Source organism: Hylobates moloch, unplaced genomic scaffold, assembly GCF_009828535.3.
Source record: "Hylobates moloch isolate HMO894 unplaced genomic scaffold, HMol_V3 SCAFFOLD_2, whole genome shotgun sequence".
NCBI lineage: Eukaryota > Metazoa > Chordata > Mammalia > Primates > Hylobatidae > Hylobates > Hylobates moloch.
The window spans coordinates 54,839,242-54,864,440 of record NW_026652277.1 but is presented as its reverse complement, the minus strand read 5'-3'; the positions used below and the strand labels follow the sequence as shown (position 1 = coordinate 54,864,440).

The following is a 25,199-nucleotide window of genomic DNA, read 5'->3' as shown; positions in this document are numbered from 1 at the left end:
ACATCTGGGAGAAAGACGTAATCGTGAAAGAAAACGCAGGAAACATAAAAGGTATAGGGGATCTATAATGACAAGGTGTGATTGTGCCTATTTCCCCATAATATCACCAACAGGGCTATTTTGTCAAATTTTTCAAATTCTCCCAATCTGATAGATGAAAAATGTAATTGAATATAATTTCAATTTGTACTATTATTATGCATAAGGCTGATCAAGTCCAATTTTAGACCTTTTTGTACATCATCTGGTATGAACTATTAATATGTTCTCTACTAGACTGTTTTTTTCTTATTGATTTTTAGAAGCTCACATACAACACAAAAATAAGTATTTTGCCTCCTATATAAATGACAATTATATTTCCCAGTGCATTTTTTTAAAACAGGTATTTAAAATCTTGGCTAACAGGAGAACAACTATTCATTTAATTATTTTCTTTAAAATCTATGTTAATTACTCTTTTATATTATATTTCAAGAATAAAACAAATTTACAAAGTAAAAGAAAGTCTTCCACTGACATGGTCCATAAACGGACCAAGTAATCCTTGGAAGAAAGCTAGAAATTTTCAAAATTAGTGAGGTCCTACATATTTTTATGACCTGGGACATCAATTTTTATTGCTCAAGGACAATTTGTTGGCCCGTATGTCAGATAAAGTATTGCCTTACACCTTAGGACATGAATTCTAAATTCTTTTAAAATAACTGTATGAGAATTGCTTCTACTTATGCCTTTTCTTCATAAAATTAATACATTTTTATTTTTCTAAGTGACTTCACAGAACACTTCCAACTTACTAGACTGGCCGTGTCTGTGTCTATAGTTTTAAAATTGGCCTTCTTATCCTAATTCCTCAAATAACCTACTCTCCACGCTCTTCTCAAATCTCAAAATAAAATTTCTAAAAATTAGCTTGTTGAGCCAGCATGACCCAAATCATTACTAAGATTTCAGTATCTGAGTTTCAAAGGAAGAAAAGGATATAGAGAAAAAAAATCTTCCAGTTTCAAGACAAAATGTCTCAGAAGTAGTTCATTCTCATTGTTTCTTTTAACTATATCACAGTGCTATTTCAAATGTTCCATTCCATTTTTTTTTGACATAAAGTACCATATGGCTAATAAAACTGACTTTGAAATTATTTCAAATTTTACCTTCCTAAGAATATAAAACTACCATTCATTAGCAACACTGTATCCCTTCAATTGCTTCAAAAGTCACTCTTGCTATTACCATCTTTAAACTTTTTTAAAAGGAAGAGATCTGGTTTTCTGGATCACCTTGGAAAGTGGCACTGACAAAAAACTAAATAGACTCTCAAAGAAGTTAGAAAAGGGCTACATATAGGTACTTACCATATAGCAAATTGAAATTTAATAAAAAAGAATTTATTCATAGGCATAAACAAAGCTAAGCTACAGTTGGTGAAGCAGAGCTGGTGTCTGACTTGATAGATTTTAAAGAATGTAAATCAGTAGACAAAATGTCACTAGAATCGAAGGCCAGCCAAAGACAATCGTTTGGAAAACTACCATTTTAACTAGAAAAACTGAATGAAGGACTAAGGAGATAATATTCAAAATTACTCATTCAGTTGATACTTAGTACAAATTTTCTGGAAACATGCTTGTACTTGAGATGATATGAAACAGAGTTATGAAAGAGTAAGAAATACTAACAGTTGCTTTTTCAGGAATGTTTCTAATACAAAGGGTAAGTCCACTGGATTCAACAGTAAATTATTCGCCCGGCACAGTGGCTCACGCCTGTAATCCCAGCACTTTGAGAGGCCGAGGTGGGCGGATCACCTGAGGTCGGGAGTTGGAGATCAGCCTGACCAACATGGAGAAGCCCCGTCTCTACTAAAAATACAAAAAATTAGCCAGGCGTGGTGGTGCATGCCCAGCTACCTGGGAGGCTGAGGCAGGAGAATCACTTGAACCTGGGAGGCAGAGGTTGCCGGGAGGCCGTGGTTGCGGTGAACTGAGATCATGCCATTGCACTCCAGCCTGGGCAACAAAAGTGAAACTCCATCTCAAAAAAAAAAAGTAAATTATTCGTCATTGATATGCTTTCTATCAATATCAGGAAGAAGAAAATAGCTGCTAGTGAGGAATAGACTTGCACCTACTCCAACTCTAGCTGAATGGCTATTTCAGCTATATAAGAGTAAGACTGAGCATAAAGAAAATGAGGTGAAATGTCTCAACAGTACAATTTCAAATGCCTTGGGTTAATCCTCAATCCTTAGGAAAATATTTTAGATATAAATACTTTCCCTCTCTACTTCATATGTGATTTAAAAAATCAATAAAATCCTACAGAGAAACTATAAACACAAGATTCAAACCATTCATATAATTGTCTAATTTATGAAACTGAATAAGGAAACTTAATTATCATGTGTTATTTCAACCAATAAAATCAGCATTCTTTCTATTCTTATTCAAATTTCATTCTTAATGATCCATTATATGACATAAGCAAATGCAGGCAGAACATTATCATGGAAACTAAAATAGTCTTTGAAGAAGGAAAATAAAATCTATGAAAGTGTATACTTTACAAGGCTTTGACTGATGTTTATTCCTCATGAGCACAGAAGAAAATGTTTAACTAATACAGAACATTTGTATTTGGTCCTATTAATTCATAAATAAACTCTTATATGCTATGCTATAAGAGAAAATTATAAAAATTTCGGGGTTTCTATGAATTGAGTATGCCTTTCATCCCAAATTGACTGAGAAAGATGGTTAGAGAAGCATGCATTTTGAACTAACACGTTACCTAGAATAATTTACTTAATAGGTACAGCTAATTTTACTATTATAATGTTTTCTCTCCTGTAATCACATCAATGCTATTTTATCTATTTTAGCTAAACATGAGGCATTCTGGCTGAGGTTTAGACTATTATTAGGTAAAGTAATCCCTTTTTTTTTTTTTTGAGACGGAGTTTCGCTCTTGTTGCCCAGGCTGGAACGCAATGGCGCGATCTCGGCTCCCCGCAACTTCCGCCTCCTGGGTTCAAGCGATTTTCCAGACTCCCAAGTAGCTGGGATTACAGGCATGCACCACCACACTCAGTTAATTTTGTATTTTTAGTAGAGACAGGGTTTCTCCATGTTGGTCAGGCTGGTCTCAAACCAGCCTAGTATTCCCTTTTTTTTTTTAAGTGTTAATTTAAATTATCTCTTCTAAGAAATTTCAGTTTTATAGAAAATTAAAGGTAAGATACAAAAACCACCAAAAAATCTTCCCCTTACAAGTTTGTTAAAATGATGGCACATATTGAAATCTTCAAGTTCAATCTGATACATAAAGAACTACTTTTCTTGGGCCAGGCGCGGTGGCTCACGCCTGTAATGCCAGCACTTTGGGAGGCCAAGGCCGGCAGATCACGAGGTCAGGAGATCCAGACCATCCTGGCTAACACGGTGAAACCCTGTCTCTACTAAAAATACAAAAAAATTAGCCGGGTGTGGTGGCGGGCACCTGTAGCCCTAGCTACTTGGGAGGCTGAGGCAGGAGAATGGCATGAACCCAGGTGGCGGAGCTTGCAGTGAGCCGAGATTGCGCCACTGCACTCCAGCCTGGGCGACAGAGCAAGACTCCGTCTCAAACAAACAAACAAACAAAAATCAAAAAAACTACTTTTCTTTCAAGAGAAAGTACACGTAGTCACATTCTAAAAATCATACTAAAACTTTACCTTTTTAAAGGCCAAAATGCTCTTTAAAAGGCTCAGAATACCTCAAAACTGTTTAAAAATCACTTACCTTTCAAACCTAGAGTTTGTAGCTGGAAGAGCCGACCAAGTTCATAAGGCAAAACCCGTAACAGATTGTTATTTAAAAGCAATTCCCTGTTTAAAAAAAAAAAAAAAAAAAATTAGTTTAATATACTAAGTTTTATTAACATCTGTATTTGCCATTCTTAAGGCTCCTTCTAACATACTATGAGTGATTGTTTATATTCAAGGCACATTTCTATGTGCTCATCCAAAAACATTGCACAAATATTAAAGTACTACAAAATGTGCAATTGCCACAACTATTAACAATGTTTCTATTTCTACCATTTACTCATTGGCTAGCTCACATTAAAGTTGGAGGTGTAGGAACTGCATATCATTCTCAGGCTAAATCTACCCCCTTTTTGCCAACCCAAAATGCCTATCAAATGCAAATGTGACAGATATCCTTAGTAGCTAAACAACAGATATCCTTGAACCTCGTCTATTTAATAGAAAAAAGTACAAATTTTTACACAAACTTCAGGAATAAACTGTAATTAGTAGCCAATCACCTGTATCTCTTTTTAAGTAACTGAATACTACTCTAATCATATCAAAATACTTAGAAAACAAGCCAAAAAATTAATTAAAAGAATAAGAAACAACAGGTGAAGTATATTAAAGAAGACAAAAGAAAATGTGAAAAGATGAAAAAATATACTATGATCGACAATCACTGACATGAAACATAAATATTAAAATAAAGCATAGATAGTACAGACAAGAATAGGATAGCATAAATAAGATCTAACTTTATGATTGTGAAATTTTGAGCAGACTACAGAAAAAAATAGCACTCTCATTAGTGGATGACTAAAAGTAAAAAAAGCAAGTAAAGGATAGTGAAGAACAAGATTTTAAAACAGTATGTTTAATTTTAAACATGTGATAGCAATTTTTAAAAATTATTACTCAACAGATAATCATTGGAAACATTCAGATAAGATCTTAAGATTCCTGCAAAATTTTTTTAGAATTTCTTTAGGGAATTTTTAAAGAATCCCTAAAAATTAGAAATAAATCCATTTCATCAGGTTTTAAGGTTTCCTTAAGGAGTGTATTATGAAATATAAATATACTTTGACTCATATAATAGAGATATGTTCTTATAAGCTGTATTCATCAGCAAATCTTCATTTTTCAAGTACTTCTAATCAGTCTTATCATATTGGATAATGAGACTTACTATTTTAGCCCCACCCCACCTCAAGTTTGTCAAGGAAACTGGTAATACAAGCACACTCTAATTCAGGAACCTCCAAATTTAAAGAAAGGAAAAGAAATGTTCAACGGAGGCCAACTCAAGCACTATGCTTAGATAGTTTATATAATTTGATAGTTACAACACACAGAAATCCTACTGTAATTGAGTAACATCCCCTCATTTTCTTAAATTTAGAATTTTATATCGTGAGTCATGTCTGTTTTACTTTCTCACCTGAGAGACACCATGTTTCCTAGTTCTGCTGGTAAACTTCTGAGTTTATTGGATGACAGATCCAGGTAAACCAGATTATGAAGCTTGGCAATATCAGGTGGAATGCGACTAAGGTAATTGTCATTTAGGTGCAGCGCTGTCAAGTGTGTCAATGACCAAAGTGATGTACTTAGGCTCCGCACTCTACCTAAAAGGCAAAATACTGAAGTGTAAAACCCCAGGCCCAAGATGACACCTAAATTACAAGGACTAAAAAGTGGTAAGAGAGGCTGCAAATACACATGGATATTGTATCTCTGACATTTTAATTTTTTATTTAATGCCATTTGATTGCTTCCAAACACACCTGGCCCTCCTTTACGTTCATGCCACTTTCACCTGACAACCACTCTTTCTCATGAACCTTCCATATATTAAATGAGAAGTGGCAAAATGTAGAAACCCTTGGAGTTCAACTGAGTAGTTCTCAACCAGAGGCAATTTTGTTTCCTCAAAGGATTTTGGAATGCCTGGAGACATTTTTGGTTGCCACAACTGAAGGGGTACTACTGCTGTCTAGTGAGTGGAGGCCAGGAATGCTACTAAACATCCTACGATGCACACAACAGCCCTCCACTATTATCCAGCTCAAAGTGTCAGTAGTGCCAAGGCTAAGAAACCCTACATTAACTTAGTAAGATTGGCTCATATTCATTCTTTTGACTACCAATCATCCATCCACCCTTTTAGCTAAATGTATAAGTAATTCTTGCTATTGACATTACAATGTGGGGTTTAACTCTTCCAAAAATGAATGCCTACTGGGGAAAAAATGGCATTTTATATATAATCTGTATTATACCAATTCATAAAAGAAAAATACTTATATTCCATTTTAATAAACTTTAAATTTTGTAATAATTTTAGATTTACAGAAAAGTTACCAAGATAACACAGACAGTTCCTATATACCCCTCCTTCAGCTTTCCTAACATTAGAATCTACATCATCACCATGGTACATTTGTCAAAACTAGGAAACCAACACTGGTGCATTACTACTAATTAAATTCTAGACGTTATTTGGATTTCACCAGTTTTTATACTTTTTTGTTCCAGATTCAACGCAGGCTACTATTTTGCATTTAGTTACCTCTCTTTAGTCTCCTCTGGTCTGTGACAGTTTCAGCCTTTGTTTTACATGACCATGACAATTTTGAGTATTAATCAAGTTAGGTATTTTGCACAAGGTCCTTTAGCTTGAGTTTGTCTGATGTTTTTCTCATTATTAGACTGGAATTATGAGTTTTTAGGAATCACATTCTATTTTACCAAATCCTAAACAGGTACTAAGGTCCTGTAACACAGTTACTATATATTTATTAGAATAAATAGATAGCTTCCAGGTTTCCTTCTTTGCCGACACTGAGATAGGAGGATGGCAAAGATTTCAATTTGCAAAAATAATTACTCTGAAATAGCCTAAACAAAATATGATTATATCAAAGAACCTGGTTTTACTTAGAAACTAAACTCCCAATATCCTCAATTCCAGATGCCTGCTCAATGTAATTAATCTCAAAGAATGGAAACAAAGATATTCAGTCACACATAAAACAGATAAATTAAACACTAGTATCTTACCATCTTGTAGCTTTTCAACGAGTCCATCTAATTAAAAATGTACAAAAAATATAGCAATACTCAACTTTATTATCACTATTACATTCCAGATTAAATGCTTCAGATTCCACTCACCCGAGATTTCTAATTCTGCCCAGTGAGATTTTTTCCCATTGGCTACCTCCTCTGCTGACATGATGGTATAAATTCTGCGAGGATCTGGAGGATCATATTTTTCCTTTGGCATCCCTATTAGTCTGTTTAAAAAAAAAAAAAAAGGAGATCAACAATTATTATAGTCTTACTTTAAAAAAGAGAAAACAGGATGGTAAACTCCTTTTCTCTCCCATTACCAGTCTAGTAAGTCATTTTATACTACAAATTCTCACTTGCAGAAAAATAAAACACACACATTATCTGCAGTATGCTAGGATCTTGCAGGAACTCATTATCAGATGCCTAAGGGAAAATGCAAATAAGCAACAGCACTGGACTTTGCAATAAACATTATGGTTGCTTCCTAACCCCTTCCCTTCATTTAGCTGCACTGCTTTCCCACACAGCAGTTTCATGAATGGACTCTGACTAGTCTAAGAGAATCAGGTAATTCTATCCTCCTTTCCTCAGTGATATTCAGATATCCCATGCCTAAGACAATCAGCACATGACATTCCCCTTGCAGAGATTTAGTTCAGGAGAATCTAATAATCACAAAACCGCAGAACTCATTCTATGTTTATAGGAGAAGCAGGCTTCTCTCTCCTGCTGGTCATAAACAAAGAAGAATACAGCCCAAATTGCTGTTGGCAGCCATGCAACAACGATAAGGAAAGTCAGCCATGGAAGGCAGAGCCTGGAAAACAGAAAAACAAAGGCAGAGTCCTCACTGAATCACACCTGTAGCACACCCAAATACTGGCCTTTTCTGATACACAAGCCAATATAGTTCTCTTATTAAGCTAGTTTGAATTGTGTTTTCTGTTACTAGTAATCAAAAGTGTCCTAATTAGTACAAGTACATATCTTAGTTTGCCTGGGTCAGTCTTGGTTTATATCTGTTGTTCTGAAGCAATTATTATTATCATCCCTTTTCATGCTCAAAAGAGTCCACTTTGGATGAGTTACACGGCCACCCTAATCAAAACTAGTACAGTCATGTGTCATTTAACAAAGATATGTTCTGAGAAATGCATTGTTAGGCAATCCAAACGTAGTTATGCAGCACATGACTATACTGTGCCATCTTCCTGCTATTAACTGCCAAAATAATCACTGAGCAATCATCAATGATGACCAGCTAGACATAAAACTCATCAAACGTGCTACGTATGAAGTAGGTGACAAATGGCTCTAAAAGTAACCTTATTCAAGGGGTCCAATATAAGAAGTACTGCTTGGTAGTAGACAAAATAAAATCCAGTTCATATCTAACAATAGCAAATGACACAACGTCCTGAGCCTAAATTAAACTCCTGCATGCTTTCAATAAATCGCCACATAGTATTTATATTGGGTTCTTTGCTCATATATTAACATATATACACACACCCCAAAACCAAGTGTCTGAATCTGGAACTGTTTCCAAGTAAAGTTTAGAACTTATATCCCAAATTGAAGAGTTGCTTTCAGGTCATCTGAAATTTGTTACATATAGAGATTAAAGAAAACAGAGATATTCTATCATGTAACAAGAAATCAAAAAGCTAGTTCATAAGAATGCAATCAAAATTTCCCACACTATCATTTTCTCTCACATTTCTAAAGGGAAAATAGTCATTCCTTTCCACTTACTTAAAGGAGCAAAGAGAAAGTTTTCCATATCTGTTCATATGTTAACAGTAATTAGTTTCCAACTTTCCAGGTTAAGCTCTTCAACTCTAATCTTACACAATTTGGGCAATGCTAAACCGTATTTTATTTTCCATAAATGTCTCAGAACTTCATATAGCACAAAGAATATGATCATTTTCCACAGGAGAAAAATTTGATTTCTACCATATTCAGCCTATATATAATACTTCTGAAAATAAAGTTTTTAGGTAACAAGGTTTTCAGAATTTCTTCTGTACACCATAAGGCACATGTGTCTCTTTGGGTACTTTTGGGTAATAACATAAGAGTCTACAAAAAAATACAAGATTAAGCAAAGCCAAATCAAATAGATCTAGATCCAAAGACACACTACATAATTTATTACCTACAACGAGAATGGGTAAAACACCCTAAATTTACAAAAACAGGTTTCACTAATTTTAGATCTTTTTTTTTTTTTTTTTTTTGAGACGGAGTTTTGCTCTGTCACCCAGGCTGGAGTGCAGTGGCGCGATCTCGAGATCTCGACTCACTGCAACCTCTGCCTCCCAGGTTCAAGTGATTCTCCTGCCTCAGCCTCCTGAGTAGCTGAGGTTACAGGCGTTGTGTCACCACACCTGGCTAATTTTTGTATTTTTAGTAGAGATGGGGGTTTCACCATGTTGGTCAAGCTGGTCTCGAACTCCTGACCTTGTGATCCACCCGCCTTGGCCCACCAAAGTGCTGGGATTACAGGCATGAGTCACGGCACCCTGCCCAATTTTAGATCATTTTTATAAAACACAGGGCAGGCCGGGTGCGGTGGCTCACGCGTGTAATCCTAGCACTTTGGGAGGCTGAGGCGGGCTGATTACAAGGTCAGGAGATCGAGACCATCCTGGCTAACACGGTAAAACCCTGTCTCTACTAAAAAAAAAAAGGACAAAAAATTAGCGGGGCATGGTGGCGGGCGCCTACAGTCCCAGCTACTCGGGAGGCTGAGGTAGGAGAATGGCGTGAACCCAGGAGGCAAAGCCTGCAGTGGGCCGAGATAGCGCCACTGCACTCCAGCCTGGGCGACAGAGCGAGACTCCATATCAAACACACACACACACACACACACACACACACACACACACACACACACACACACACACACACACACACACACACACACACACACACACACACACAGGATTAGAAGGCAATTTAATCTGTTTTAATCACGGCTCCCACTAGATGGTATGTTCCTTAGGGGGACTATGTTTCTGTGTGGAGGCATATCCTTTTTATATCTCTATACAGTTCCCGCCACATAGGAAGCACTTAACACGTATTTGTGGAATGATCAATGATCATATGCTTTGTAATCCTAAAATCTGCCACCTTCCTCCCTTCCTACTCATCTCACAGCCAATTAACACCCAATGCTTTTCTAAAAATTGATACAAAGAAATGGTAATTCATCCACATGTTCAATTTTCCCAGATATTTTAAAAATCTAGATAGAAAATAATTACCATCTTTTCTGGTGCTCTAATTCTAATCTCTAAAACAGATATTATAAAGAACTAGATTTCTGTTTTTTAATTCTTCATGTTTCAATCATTGTAAGTCCATTAAAATTACAAAATCTCTTCCTTAAAAAAAAGTTCCATAAAATGTTTACCAATATCTATAATATGTAAAACCCAAAGTAAGATCAATACTGCCATATTAGGGGTCAGAGGTCTCTTTTGGATTTGATTAGGATGCCAATAAAAATGACCGAAGGCCGGGCGCAGTGGCTCACGCCTTGTAATCTCAGCACTTTGGGAGGCCGAGGTGGGCAGATCACGAGGTCAGGAGATCGAGACCATCCTGGCTAACACGGTGAAACCCCGTCTCTACCAAAAAAAAATACAAAAAATTAGCCGGGCGTGGTGGCGGGCGCCTGTAGTCCCAGCTACTCAGGAGGCTGAGGCAGGAGAATGGCGTGAACCCCGGAGATGGAGCTTGCAGTGAGCCGAGATCGCGCCACTGCACCCCGGCCTGGGCAACAGAGCGAGACTCCGTCTCAAAAAAAAAAAAAAAAAAAAGTGACTGAAGCTAAAAAATTTCTCATTTGAGTTTACTAAGTAATTTAGTATAGTTCTGGTCACTACTGCCCTCCTCCCTAAAATCGGGTTTTCACTGTGCTATTAAAAACAGGCAACTTGGCCAGGCAAGGTGGCTCGCGCCGGTAATCCCAGCACTTTGGGAGGCCAAGGTGGGCGGATCATTTGAGGTCAGGAGTTCCAGACCAGCCTAGCCAAAATGGTGAAACCCTGTTTCTATTAAAAATACAAAAAATTAGCTGGGCATGGTGGCGGGCCCCAGTAGTCCCAGCTACTCCAGAGGCTGAGGCAGGAGAATGGCGTGAACCCGGGAGGCGGAGCTTGCAGTGAGACGAGACCCCCCCACTGCACTCCAGCCTGGGCAACAGAGTGAGACCCTGTCTCAATCAATCAATCAATAACAGAGAACTCAATTTCAGGAAATTAACATTACTAAACCCTTCCATTCAGCTGTATTTTCCCCTCTCGGGTCTCGGCATCAACTTTCCACCCTGTAGGCATACCACAAAAATCTATTTCAAAATAACTTAAAATTATGAAATAAATTATTCAAATGTAATTTAAATCTCTAAATGTGACACTGCTCATATGGTTTCAAATAGTCTCATATACAGCTCAGTTCAAGACTTAAATACTGAGTGATTAACATTTTTCATCCAAGAAAGAGAAATGTTTTATTTGGGAAAACGTAGCGCAGTTAATTTCTTATCTTTAATTTCAAACTAATGAAGAGGCAGGTTTTTGAATTAGTTTTTCCAAGAGTTTCTAATTTCTCCAGCAACTTACATAGATTCTCAAAAGATCCTCCCATTACATCAACCAAATTTATACTGGGAATCCTGATTACATAACAAAGCCTGTTAGCAACACCTTTCCAACTTTGCCATCTAACTCCATTTCAACAGTACGAAAAACATTCCACTTAGTTTCTCAAATACTACACAAGCTGCTTTGAGTCTGCCATCCATTCACTCTTTATTTCTTAGTGTGTCTCCTACAAAGGCCTCAGAGACTCTGAGTAAAATTTCTGAGAGTAACCATCAGTCCTAGATAAGGAACCCGATTTTCTCCTACTTCTTATACACTCCTTACATTAAAAAGTTTTAATCTCCATCACCAAAGGCTGATTAAACACTGCCACAGAATGAAGACTTTAATAAATTTGTCTTTGGTTCTATTAAACAAAAACTTCAGATAAGTCTGTAAAATACTGACTTCATAGAAAACGTATTTCAAAGCTGGGCACAGCAGTATACTCCTGTGGTCCCACCTAGTTGGGTGGCTGAGGTGGAGGGATTGCTTGCAGCTAGGAGTTCAAGGCCATTGTGCACTATAATCACACCTCTGAATAGCCACTGCACTCTAGCCTGGGCAACATAGCAAGACTCTGCCTCTAAAAAACATAAAAAAAAACATGCAGCCATAAAAAAGAGTGAGTTCATGTTCTTTGCAGGGACATGGATGAAGCTGGAAGCAATCATTCTCAGCAAACTAACACAGGAACAGAAAACCAAACACTGCATGTTCTCACTCCTAAGTGGGAGGTGAACAATGAGAACACATGGACACAGGGAGGGGAGTATCACACACCAGGGCCTGTCAGGGGGTGGGGGGCAAGGGGAGGGAGAGCATTAGGACAAATACCTAATGGATGCAGGGGTTAAAACCTAGATGACGGGTTGATAGGTGCAACAAACCACCATGGTACATACATACCTATGTAACAAACCTGCATGTTCTGTACATGTATCCCAGAACTTAAAGTAAAATTTTTAAAAACATTAAAAATAAAAAATATTTAATGTATTTTAGGGGGTTTTTGTATTTTAGTTTTTTAATTTATAAGCAATATTATATGTAACGCTAGGTCTGCTTTGCACAGAAAAATTTAAATTTAGAGTTTCCAAAACTGCAAATAAATCTACGTAACATGCCATTTCAATGAAAGGTATATTTTAAAAATACATATGAAATACATACAAATATACTATTGTTAAAGAACCCCAAATCTCAAGTTTTATATGTAGCACTAGGAAAATAAAGTAGCATAACTCCCCCTGAAAAAACAAGCTGGCCAAATCAGGGCAAACTGGTAAAAGCTAGAACTAAGCTTCTGTAAATACTGGTCATCTAGAGTAGCTTACAAAAAACAGAAGCCTCTATAGTGTATGTAAAGATGTAAGTCCTATAGTGTTAAATTACAGTTTCTCTCTTATCACCCTAAGTGTAAGGTCATTTTACCTCAGTCTGTAGTTTGGCACAATTAATGTTATTTCATTTACGATTCAGACTAAAAATCCTACAAGCACCAGAGTGCTTCATAATAAATCAGACTGCTAACTCAATGAAATCTAACCCAAAATACAAATCACTAATCATCTCAACAATAGTTTGCAAAATCAATCATAGGCAGAGACACAGATGCTGGCAGAGTTCCTAAAATTGAAAGAACACAAAATTAAGCCTATATGAGGCTTAATTTAGAGCTCAGAGTAAATATCAATAACTTATTCCATTTTACACATTCTCAGATAAATCTGTCTTATACTGGCACTTATTCCCAAAAGTTACAGAAGGGAAAACATGTTTTTTTGTGTCTTACTACATACGCATCTTAATAAATAAATATCTTTCCCATCTGGTCTTAACCATTATGAGCTTCCTTCCTGAGAAAATGTGTCTGTGTTTATCTTGCTTAACAAAGCAAATAACTCTTGCACTGTGCCATTTTTAAAGTTTCTATTTCCTTATCAATAACTTTGTTGTTGTTGTTGTTTTTAGACAAGGTCTTGCTCTGTCACCTAGGCTGGAGGACAGTGGTACAATCATAGTTCATTGCAAGCTTGAAATCCTAGGATCAAGTAATCCTTCCTCCTCAGACTCCCCAGTAGCTGGGACTCCAGGCATATGTTATCACACCCAGCTAATTTTATTTTATTTTTTTTTAGTAGAGATAAGGTTTCACTATATTGCCCAAGCTGGTCTTGAACTCCTGCCCTCAAGAGATCCTCCTGCCTTGGCCTCCCAGTGCTACTAGGACTGCAGGCATGAGCCACAGTGCCTAGCCTTTTTTTTTTTTTTTTTTTTTTAAAGAGACAATGTCTACCTATGTTGCCCAGCCTGGCCTCAAACTCCTGGGCTCAAGCAATCCTCCTGCCTCAGCCTCCCAAGTAGCTAGGACTACAGGTGTCACCACTACACCCAACTATAATATTTATTTTTAACTATACACAACTATTAATCATTACAACTGTCATACTAAATTTGTACTTCACCTGAATGGGACAAGCAGCTGATACTACAAAAACTGCCCCTAGCAAACTATACTGCATATAGTAAGATCATATTGACAAAATTAAAGATTTATGGCAATCACAAGAGCTTAAATGACGCCCTGGGATAAAGAACAATTTCATTAGCAACCCCATTCTATTTCCATACCAAAGGCCTGTGGATGGCATTTGTCTTTCTTTATATATTCAACTGAAGTCCATACATTATAAAATAATGCAAACATTTTTTAAAAAAAGACTTAATTCCAAGTATTCATGACATCTCCAGCTCTGTGACCACTCAAAAAAAAAAAAAAAAAAGTTTTATAATGGCAAAGTCACTCATCATTATTGAAAAAAAAAAACCTTCAGACTTTTGAAGTCTAATGTTTCTGATCAGTTTAACATTTATTCAAGAAATATTTATTGCATGCCTATTGCTTACGACTGACATTTACTGTACCAAGCACTAGGGTGCTTCAATAGTGAACAAGTTGGACGTTGTCCTTACCCTCATGGAGCATATACTGTTTTCACAGCACTACTTGAAAAAGAAAAGCTATACAGTATTTTGCTTTTCAATAATTCTGCAAGGAATTTGGCATTTCTTGTTACTACTTCCTTTTTCTCCCTCATCAGGTAGTTGCATTGTTCTCTACTGTCACTACTCTAAAATAAGTAGAACAACTAAAGGGAAAATAAAACATCCTTATCACAAAGGATGAGGGTGATGAATAACCGATAACCTCTGGCATGGTCAAGAATAGGTGGAGAGAACAAAGTTCCCAGGACAAGAATGGGTAGTTTTAAATGGCCTAATATTGGGGAATGGGACTGAAGATAATAGGTTAAACACATACTAGTACATTTAACTTAAGATGATAGCAACTGCTTTCCTAAATCAATGATAATATTATTTTCTACAATCCTTGCTAGCAAACCAAATAATTAGATAACCCAAGGAACAAGGAAATACTTGGACTCAATATGTCTTATTTCTAGTCAGTTTATTCTTGGGGCTCTATTTATCAAATATATCTCAAGTCAAACACTAGTTACCTGTGCAAATAAAATGCATAGGAATATGTGGCCATAAAGCCCCTAGATGAATATGAGAAAACGTTATTGGTTGTTATACATCTTTCCAAACGTAATCCAAAGATAACTTTATGGCAATCCAGAGATAACTTACAGGAAGCTTCTGGCTCTGGAAAGCGATGAGGGCATAGTCTACTCATCAGTTACAGTACTACCAGGAGGAAATAAAGGAGAAAGAAATCGAATACAATTCCTTTTCTGCATATTTAGAAACTTTCTCCCATATCTGAGATACAAGACAACAGCAGCAGCAACAACATGAAACATAAATAAATACTAAAATAAAAAACTGAGACCAGACCTGGGGTTATAAATCTATCAATCACTTCAAAATTTCAAAAATAATGCTACTATAGACATGTTTCATTTTATTTCATTATCAATATGGACAACTTAAGCTTATGATTTTCCTCCCAGAATTCCAAATTAAGTCTTAGTCTCCACCTAACAATTACAATGCTTTAATGCCTTGCATTTAATGCCTCCCACTCATCTAAAGATACTGAATCTAATCTAATTTTTTTTTTTTTTTTGAGACTAGGTCTCACTTTATCACCCAGGCTGGAGTGCAGTGTGGTGCAACCTCGGCTCACTGCAGCCTCAACCGCCTGGGTTCAAGTGATCCTTTCACCTCAGTCTTCTGAGTACCAAGGACTACGGGTGCACGCCACCACCATCCAGCTAATCTTTGTATTTTTTTGTAGAGATGGGTTTCATCATGTTGCCCAGGCTAGTCTTGAATTCCTGGCCCAAGTGATCTACCCATCTCAGCCTCCCAAAGTGCTGGAATTACAGGTATGAGCCACTGCACCCAGCCTTCTTTCCACTTTTTTTATTTAGTTTGTGTTTTCTTTCTCCTCTGATATGTACGTTTTCATCTTTTTTAATGGGTATCAACTTCCTTTTCATCATTCTTGGCTTAAGTCATCTTTCACCTCTTCTTCAGTATATTTCCCCATGCAGAAATCAAGTTAATTCTAAAATTTATATGGACAATCTAAAATAGCCAGTACACTTCTGAAAAAGATATAAACATAGATGTGCACACTATCTGATTTCAAGACTTACTAAAACTACAGTAATCCAGACAGTTTGGTATTAATGAAAGAATAGACATACAGAACTGAGAAGCTGGAAATAGACCCACATACATGGTCAAGAGATTTACAACAAAAAGGTAACCATAGAGAAAGCACAGATTTTTCAACAAATGCTGCTAGAACAATGGTATATCCGTATGGAAAAAATAAATAAACATCAATCCATACCTTGCATCACAAAGTAAACTTACAAGGACCATGAGCTTAAATATAAAACCAGTAACTATAAAACATCAGAAGAAAACATCAGAGAAAATCTTTGTGGCCTTGAATTAGGCAAAGATTACTTAGATATAAGATAAAAAGCATGATCCATAAAAGAAAAAACACTGATAAACTAAATTTCAAGAAAAGTTAAGACTTCTGCTCTTTGAAATTTGAAGGAAAAGATATGTCAGGGTTTAAGAATAAATATTTGCAAAACACGTATCTGAAAAAAAGAAAACACACTAGAATATATAAAGAACTCTCAAAACAAAATAATAAAGCAATCTTTTATTTTTTAAATTACCAAAATATTTGAACAGATACTTCAAAGAAGATACACGGATAGCAAATAAGCACATGAAAAGATGCACAACATTAGGCATCAGAGAAATACTAAAAACCACAATGAGATATCACTACACATTAGAAGGATTAAATGTAATAACTGACAATATCTAGTGCTGAGGAAGATTTGGTCTGCATGCACACGCACAAAACAAGAGGGATTAAAAGAAAACTTGTCTCAAAGTGCCACAGTGCTGATGTAGAAGAGATGATGCAAGACTTCCATGAAGAGGTGACACTAAGCTGAATCTTAAAGAATGAACAGGAATCAGCATTTCCCTCAAGGAAGGGGGTTGTAGGTGTGGTAGGGACAGACAAAGCAAAAATAAAAGCATAAGCAAAGACACATAAATAAGAAACATGGCCGGGCATGGCGGCTCATGGCTGTAATCCCAGCACTTAGGGAGGCCAAGGAGAGTGGATCACCTGAGGTCAGGCGTTCAAGACCAGCCTGACCAATATGGTGAAACCCCGTCTCTACTAAAAATGCAAAAATTAGCTGGGCGTGGTGGCGGGCACCTGTAATCCCAGCTACTGGGGAAGCTAACACAGGGGAATCACTTGAACCTGGGAGGCAGAGGTTTCAGTGAGCCAGTATTGCACCCCATTGCACTCCAGCTGGGGCAACAGAGCGAGACTCCCTCTCAAAAAAAAAAAAAAAGAAAGAAAGAAAGAAAAAAGAAATAACATGAGGATGCTGAGCATAGTGGCTCACACCTGTAATCCCAGCACTTTGGGAGGCTGAGATGGAAGGATCGCGCTTAAGTCCAAGAGTTCGAGACCAGCCTGGTGACACAGTGAGAGAGACCCTGTCTGTATTGCTAAAGAAAATAAAAGTAAATTTTAAACAAAAATTTTTGAGACAGGGTCTTACTCTGTCGCTCAGGCTGGAGTGCAGTGGGATTGTCACGGTTCAATGGAGTCTTGACCTCCTGGGCTTAAGTGATCCTCCCACTTTAGCCTCCCAAGTAGCTGGGACTACATGTGCATACCACTCCACGCCTTGCTAATTTTTGTATTTTTTGTAGAAGCAGGATTTCACCACATTCCCCAGGCTGGTCTTGAACTCCTGAGCTCAAGTGAGCTACCCACCTTGGCCTCCCAAAGTGCTGTGATTACGATGTGAGCCAAGACCTGGCCTAAAAATTTTTTTAAAAAAGGAAACAATATGAGGAGAGAAGCTGTTCACTGGGGTTGCTGAAAAATATCACCAGAGTCATGGAGAGATGACGTTCTATATGTAAAGATAGAAAGCTTCAAAAATCTGCTTATATTTTACTGAATCTTTCCTATAAATCATTTTCCTCATGTAAAGAATTTGCCATCCATAAGAGTCTAATAATAAATGAGTCCGGGTGCAGTGGCTCACGCCTGTAATCCCAGCACTTTGGGAGGCCGAGGTGGGTGGATGACCTGAGGTCAGGAGTTCAAGACCGGCCTGGCTAACATGGCGAAACCCCGTCTCTACTAAAAACACAAAAAAACAGCTGGGTGCGGTGGCGGGCGCCTGTAATCCAGCTACTTGGGAGGCTGAGGCAGGAGAATCGCTTGAACCTGGGAGGTGGAGACTGCAGTAAACCAAGAAAGTGCCACTGCACTCCAGCCTGGGCAACAAAGAGAGACTCTGTCTCAAAAAATAACAACAATAATAATAATAATAAACGACACTACTAATCCTAGTTGCCTCCTTCCTTCATTCCCTTTTATTTTCCTCTACTCAACAACATTGCTTCTAGTTACACATCTGAGTGGGCCTATATCCTCTACTGATTTCGCTATCACATTCTTAAAGACATTATAAATGCCTTAAAATCCCTGTACTTATATTAAATATAAAATACTTTTGTCACTTGCCATCATAAAAGCAAACTATAGCATGGCATTTCACTGTCATTACACTTACCCCCAGTTTCTCAGCATACACAATTATAATCACTAGTGTGGTGAAGAGATTCGTTCAGTTAGCACGAGACTCAAATCTAAAATCTGTACTCAAACTCTTCTTTGAAACTCAGAGAATCCACTTAAAGGAGACTACACTATCTATTTCTAAATTTGGGATTCTTTAGGAGCAGCAAATGATGATGACAATAATCACCATCACTGCAACTATCAACTACTAGCTACTACATATAAGTTATTTACCTAACTTTATTTCACTTAATTCATTTCTCCCAACAATCTTGTAAGCAGGTACTACTATTCCAATTCTAGCATTCAGAAAACTGTAATATAAAGAGGTTTAGAAGCTTGCTGGCAAGCAGCAGTAATGGAATTCTAATCCAATTCCACTACATTGATCTGCCTCAGATATATGCCTTCAATAAATCCTTTGTCTTTAAAGTTTGAAAACCTTCAAAATGATCTCCCATACTAGTATCATAAATCTGAAAATCTACTTTCTTTGACCAAACTTCTTTTTTGTTCCAATAGTAGTGGGAAATCTACATTCCACAATTTGGCAAAAAATAAGTTAAAATAGCTCGATCAGATTCCAAGATTTAATGAATATATTCAAGATTTAATTTTTTTGCATACTAAGGTAAAATGTAAGCGAACAGTTTTTTAAAAACTTGGATGGGAAAAGATCTCTTCAGGCAGGAATCCAAAAATAGAAACATAAAAAGACATATTTATATGATTATCTAAAAATTCAAACCTCTTGTACATTATATAAGACAAAATGAAAAGCAAGTAAAATAGGGAAGATATGTATGACATGCATGATAAGGTTAACAGTTTTAAACACACTAAGAGATTGCATAACACCTTTTTAAATGAGAAAGAACATATTATAATAATAGGCAATTCGGCCAGGCACGATGGCTCACGCCTGTAATCCCAGCACTTTGGGAAGCCAAGGCGGGCAGATTGCCTGAGCTCAGGAGTTCAAAACCAGCCTGGGCAATACGGCGAAACCCCCTCTCCACTAAAATACAAAAAATTAGCCGGGCGTGGTGGCATGTGCCTGTAGTCCCAGCTACTCGGGAGGCTGAGGCAAAAGAATTGCTTGAACCTGGGAGGCAGACGTTGCAGTGAGCCAAGATCACGCCACTGTACTCCAGCATGGGCGACAGAGCAAGACTCTGTCTCAAAAAAATAATAATAATAATATGCAATTGATGAAAGAAGTACAAATGTGTAATACATATATAAAAAAATTAACCTCATTCTAAATGGAAAACATGAGGCAATAAAATATAATGCTACTTTCAGGAATTTAACCTAAGCCTAAAGAGTTTATTCTCAACAATAAGGTAGTTAAATAAAATACAGCCATATCTATATGACAGTACAAGTCTCCTTTCTCTCTCTTCATAAGTAAATCAATTGATTTAAATTTTCTTTTGGCTTAGGATTGGCTTGGCGATGTGGGCTCTTTTTTGGTTCCATATGAACTTTAAAGTAGTTTTTTCCAATTCTGTGAAGAAAGTCATTGGTAGCTTGATGGGGATGGCATTGAATCTATAAATTACCTTGGGCAGTATGGCCATTTTCACGATATTGATTCTTCCTACCCATGAGCATGGAATGTTCTTCCATTTGTTTGTATCCTCTTTTATTTCATTGAGCAGTGGTTTGTAGTTCTCCTTGAAGAGGTCCTTCACATCCCTTGTAAGCTGGATTCCTAGGTATTTTATTCTCTTTGAAGCAATTGTGAATGGGAGTTGACTCATGATTTGGCTCTCTGTTTGTCTGTTATTGGTGTATAAGAATGCTTGTGATTTTTGTATATTGATTTTGCATCCCGAGACTTTGCTGAAGTTGCTTATCAGCTTGAGGAGATGTTGGGGTTTTCTAGATATACAATCACGTCATCTGCAAACAGGGACAATTTGACTTCCTCTTTTCCTAATTGAATACCCTTTATTTCCTTCTCCTGCCTGATTGCCCTGGCCAGAACTTCCAACACTGTGTTGAATAGGAGTGGTGAGAGAGGGCATCCCTGTCTTGTGCCCGTTTCAAAAGGGAATGCTTCCAGTTTTTGCCCATTCAGTATAATATTGGCTGTGAGTTTGTCATAGATAGCTCTTATTATTTTGAGATATGTTACGCTACCTGACTTCAAACTATACTACAAGGCTACAGTAACCAAAACAGCATGGTACTGGTACCAAAACAGAGATATAGACCAATGGAACAGAACAGAGCCCTCAGAAATAATGCCACATATCTACAACTATCTGATCTTTGACAAACCTGACAAAAACAAGCAATGGGGAAAGGATTCCCTATTTAATAAATGGTGCTGGGAAAACTGGCTAGCCATATGTAGAAAGCTGAAACTGGATCCTTTCCTTACACCTTATACAAAAATTAATTCAAGATGGATTAAAGACTTACATGTTAGACCTAAAACCATAAAAACCCTAGAAGAAAACCTAGGCAATACCATTCAAGACATAGGCATGGGCAAGGACTTCATGTCTAAAACACCAAAAGCAATGGCAACAAAAGCCAAAATTGACAAATGGGACCTAATTAAACTAAAGAGCTTCTACACAGCAAAAGAAACTACCATCAGAGTGAACAGACAACCTACAAAATGGGAGAAAATTTTTGCAACCTGCTCATCTGATGAAGGGCTAATATCCAGAATCTACAATGAACTCAAACAAATTTACAAGAAAAAAACAAACCACCCCATCAAAAATTGGGCGAAGGATATGAACAGACACTTCTCAAAAGAAGACATTTATGCAGCCAACAGACATATGAAAAAATGCTCATCATCACTGGCCATCAGAGAAATGCAAATCAAAACCACAATGAGATACCATCTCACACCAGTTAGAATGGCGATCATTAAAAAGTCAGGAAACAACAGGTGCTGGAGAGGATGTGGAGAAATAGGAACACTTTTACACTGTTGGTGGGACTGTCAACTAGTTCAACCATTGTGGAAGTCAGTGTGGCGATTCCTCAGGGATCTAGAACTAGAAATACCATTTGACCCAGCCATCCCATTACTGGGTATATACCCAAAGGATTATAAATTATGCTGCTATAAAGACACATGCACACATATGTTTATAGCGGCACTATTCACAATAGCAAAGACTTGGAACCAACCTAAATGTCCAACAATGATAGACTGGATTAAGAAAATGTGGCACATATACACCATGGAATACTATGCAGCCATAAAAAATGATGAGTTCATATCCTTTGTAGGGACATGGATGGATCTGGAAACCATCATTCTCAGCAAACTATCACAAGGACAAAAAACCAAATACCGCATGTTCTCACTCATAGGTGGGAATTGAACAATGAGAACACATGGACACAGGAAGGGGAACATCACACACCGGGGACTCTTGTGGGGTGGGGGGAGGGGGGAGGGATAGCATTAGGAGATATACCTAATGCTAAACGATGAGTTAATGGGTGCAGCACACCAACATGGCACATGTATACATATGTAACAAACCTGCACATTGTGCACATGTACCCTAAAACTTAAAGTATAATAATAAAATAAAAATAAAAAAATAAATAAACAAATTTTCCACCAACTCCCCTTCCACACATCAACAGTATTTCACTACGATGAAGATAATGTTTTCAATTTTTTAATTTTAAGCAGCTAAAACTGGTATGCTTGAATGGGATGGATTTTAGGCCAAAACAGAATTAAGGTCAACACAGAATGATTCAATTCAGAGCTGTCTCCCAAACTGTTAAACTATTTAGCTAATCATACAGCTCTTAGTCAAACCCAAAGTGATAGTAAACCCTCTAACTGCTTGTTTTCAAGGAAAAACTTAAGATATCCTACAAACTGACTATGCTGAGTACACAGCTCCCCCCCTACGCCCCCACAACCCCGCCCCAATGCAACCATTTAGTCAACTCAATTTTCTCGTTAACGAAATGTTCAGATACAATGCAAGGAACTGTTAGCCAAAGGGGAAAAAAAAGTCAGTCTTTTTTTGTTTAGCGCATTGGGAGGCCGAGGTGGGAGGGCTGTTTGAGGCCAGCAGTTCAAGACCACCCTGGGCAACATGGCAAGACCCTGTCTCTACAAAAAATAAAATTAGCTGGGGTGGTGGTGCGTGCCTGTAGTCCCAGCTACTCAGGAAGATTCCTTGAGAGCCCAGGAGGTTAAGGCTGCAGTGAGCCATGATCATGCTACTGCACTCCAGCCTGGGCGACAGACGGAAACCCCATCTCAAAAAAAAAGCCAAGCATGATGGATTATGCCTGTAATCCCAGAACTTTGGGAGGCAGAGGTGGGCAGATGGCATGCGCTCAGGAGTTTCAGACCAGCCTGGGCAACATGGCAAAACCCTGTCTCTACAAAAAAATACAAAAATTAGCTGGGCATTGTGACATGTGCCTATGTTCTCAGCTACTTGGGAAGCTGAGGTGGGGGGATTGCTTGAGCCCAAGAAGTGGATGCTGCAGTGACCGGTGATTGTGCCACTGCAGCCTAAGTGACAAAGCAAGACACTGTCTCAAAAAAAAAATAAAAAAAATTCCCATCTGCTAAATACAACATACAAATTTTTAAATATGAAGCATGCCCTAAATATCCTGTGCTCTGCCTATTTATCATTCCTTCTCCCTCTCCCTCTGGCAATCACTCATCTTTTTGCTGCCTCCATAGTTTTGCCTTTTCCAGAGTGTCATTTAGTTGGACTTATACAGTATGTAGTCTTTTCAGACTGGGTTCTTTCATTTAGTATTATGCATTTTAAGTTTCCTCCATGTCTTTTCATAGCTTGATAGCTCATTTCTTTTTAGCACTGAATAACACATCACTGTCTGGATGTACCACAGTTTATTTATCCACTCACCTACTGAAGGACATCTGAGTTGCTTCCAAGTTTGGGCAATTATGAATAAAGCTGCTATAAACATTCATGTGCAGGTTTTTGTGTAGACATTAAGTTTTTTATTCATTTGGGTAAATATCAAAGAGCATGATGGCTGGATCATATGGTAAGAGTATGCTTAGTTTTGTAAGAAACTGCCAAACTGTCTTCCAGATTAGCTGTATTATTTTGCATTCTCACCAGCAATGAATTCCCATTGCTCCACATCCTCCTTGGCATTTGGTGTTGTCAGTGTTTTGGACTTGGCCATTCTAAAAGGTACACTGGTATCTCATTGTTGTTTACAAAGGGCTCTTTTAATTAAAAAATAAAAAGGCATTTGACTATATTTGAAGATATGCATAAAACTTTCCTCCCCCTTTTTTTTCTATTTTGAGAAGGATTCTTGCTCCGTTGCCCAGGCTAGAGTTCTCCTGCCTCAGCTTCCCGAGTAGCCAGTATTACAGGTGCCCACCACTGCACCCGGCTGATTTTTTTTTTTTTCATTTTTAGTAAAGATAGGGTTTCACCATCTTCGCCAGGCTGGTCTCGAACACTCCTGACCTCGTGATCCACCCGCCTTGGCTTTCCAAAGTGCTGGGATTACAGGCATGAGCCACTGCGCCCAGCCAAAACTTTCACATTTTTAGAAACAATCTTCGTTAGCCAGGTGCAGTGGCTCACACCTGTAATCCCAGCACTTCGGGAGGCTGAGGCGGGCAGATCACTTGAGGTCAGCAGTTCCAGACCAGACTGGCCAACATCATGAAACACCGCTTATACTGAAAATACAAAAATTAGCCAGGCGTGATGGTGCACACTTGTAATCCCAGCTACTTGGGAAGCTGAGGCAGGAAAATCACGAACCCGGGAAGTGGGAGCTGCGGTGCGCCAAGATAGCGCCACTGCACTCCAACCTGAGCAACAGAGCCAGGCTCCGTCTCCAAATAATAATAATAATCATCATCTTCAGCATCATCTTTGTCATATTTCTGATAGCCTAACATGTTATCAACACTGAGAAAGCTATATATTACCTAAAGATATCTGCAAACTATCAAGATAAGTAACGAATGTGTACGGTTAAAAAAAAAAAAAGCAAAGATTAATAAAATGAGAAAATACTGCCAAGTAGAGGAAGTAGTTTAAGAATACTTACAGATTCACAAAATAAATGGGTATGTAAAAAGTTCAGTGTCCATTTAAACATCCATATTTTCTTTGATCAAAAGCAGAACATTTATGGTTTTTGTAAAATGTTTTGTTATTATAAGCCTAATACTAATGGCATATAATTTCTCTAAGGCTCATTCTTCTGTTGTACTCATGATATTTTTCTAAGTTTTTTTCATATTCTGATTGAGAAAAATTAATCTGATTTTGCTTGGGTATTATTTAAACAATAAATGGTAGGTATTTTTGACTGTAAATCACTCACATACCCATAATATTTTAAAAATCATTTGGTATTGTGAAAAATATTCCGATAAGGAAAACCTTGCATCTAAAGGAAACACTGCATCTTCTTAATTTATAGATTCAAGACCATATTCCTCCCAGAGAATATATATGTACGTACATATATATACTTGAAGCATAAATATCATATTCAAAAGCATGTTTAAAAA

General features: G+C 37.5%; 1 protein-coding gene across 5 annotated transcripts in view; it reads right to left on the bottom strand.

Annotated features, from left to right (window-relative positions):
• CNOT6L (CCR4-NOT transcription complex subunit 6 like) overlaps positions 1–25,199 on the bottom strand; it is a 108,632-nt gene that overhangs the window by 55,652 nt on the left and 27,781 nt on the right. For 4 of the 5 annotated variants that reach the window (XM_032149386.2, XM_032149369.2, XM_032149378.2 and 1 more), the window contains exons 2-4: positions 6,977–7,098; positions 5,241–5,427; positions 3,786–3,871 (exon numbers count right to left, since the gene is read on the bottom strand). In XM_032149386.2, coding sequence (XP_032005277.1) covers positions 3,786–3,871; positions 5,241–5,427; positions 6,977–7,088 — 385 coding nt within the window. In that variant the 5' untranslated portion in view covers positions 7,089–7,098. Of the gene's footprint in view, positions 1–3,785; positions 3,872–5,240; positions 5,428–6,976; positions 7,099–25,199 lie in introns of those variants that run through there. The other variant, XM_032149394.2, reaches the window with a different exon arrangement.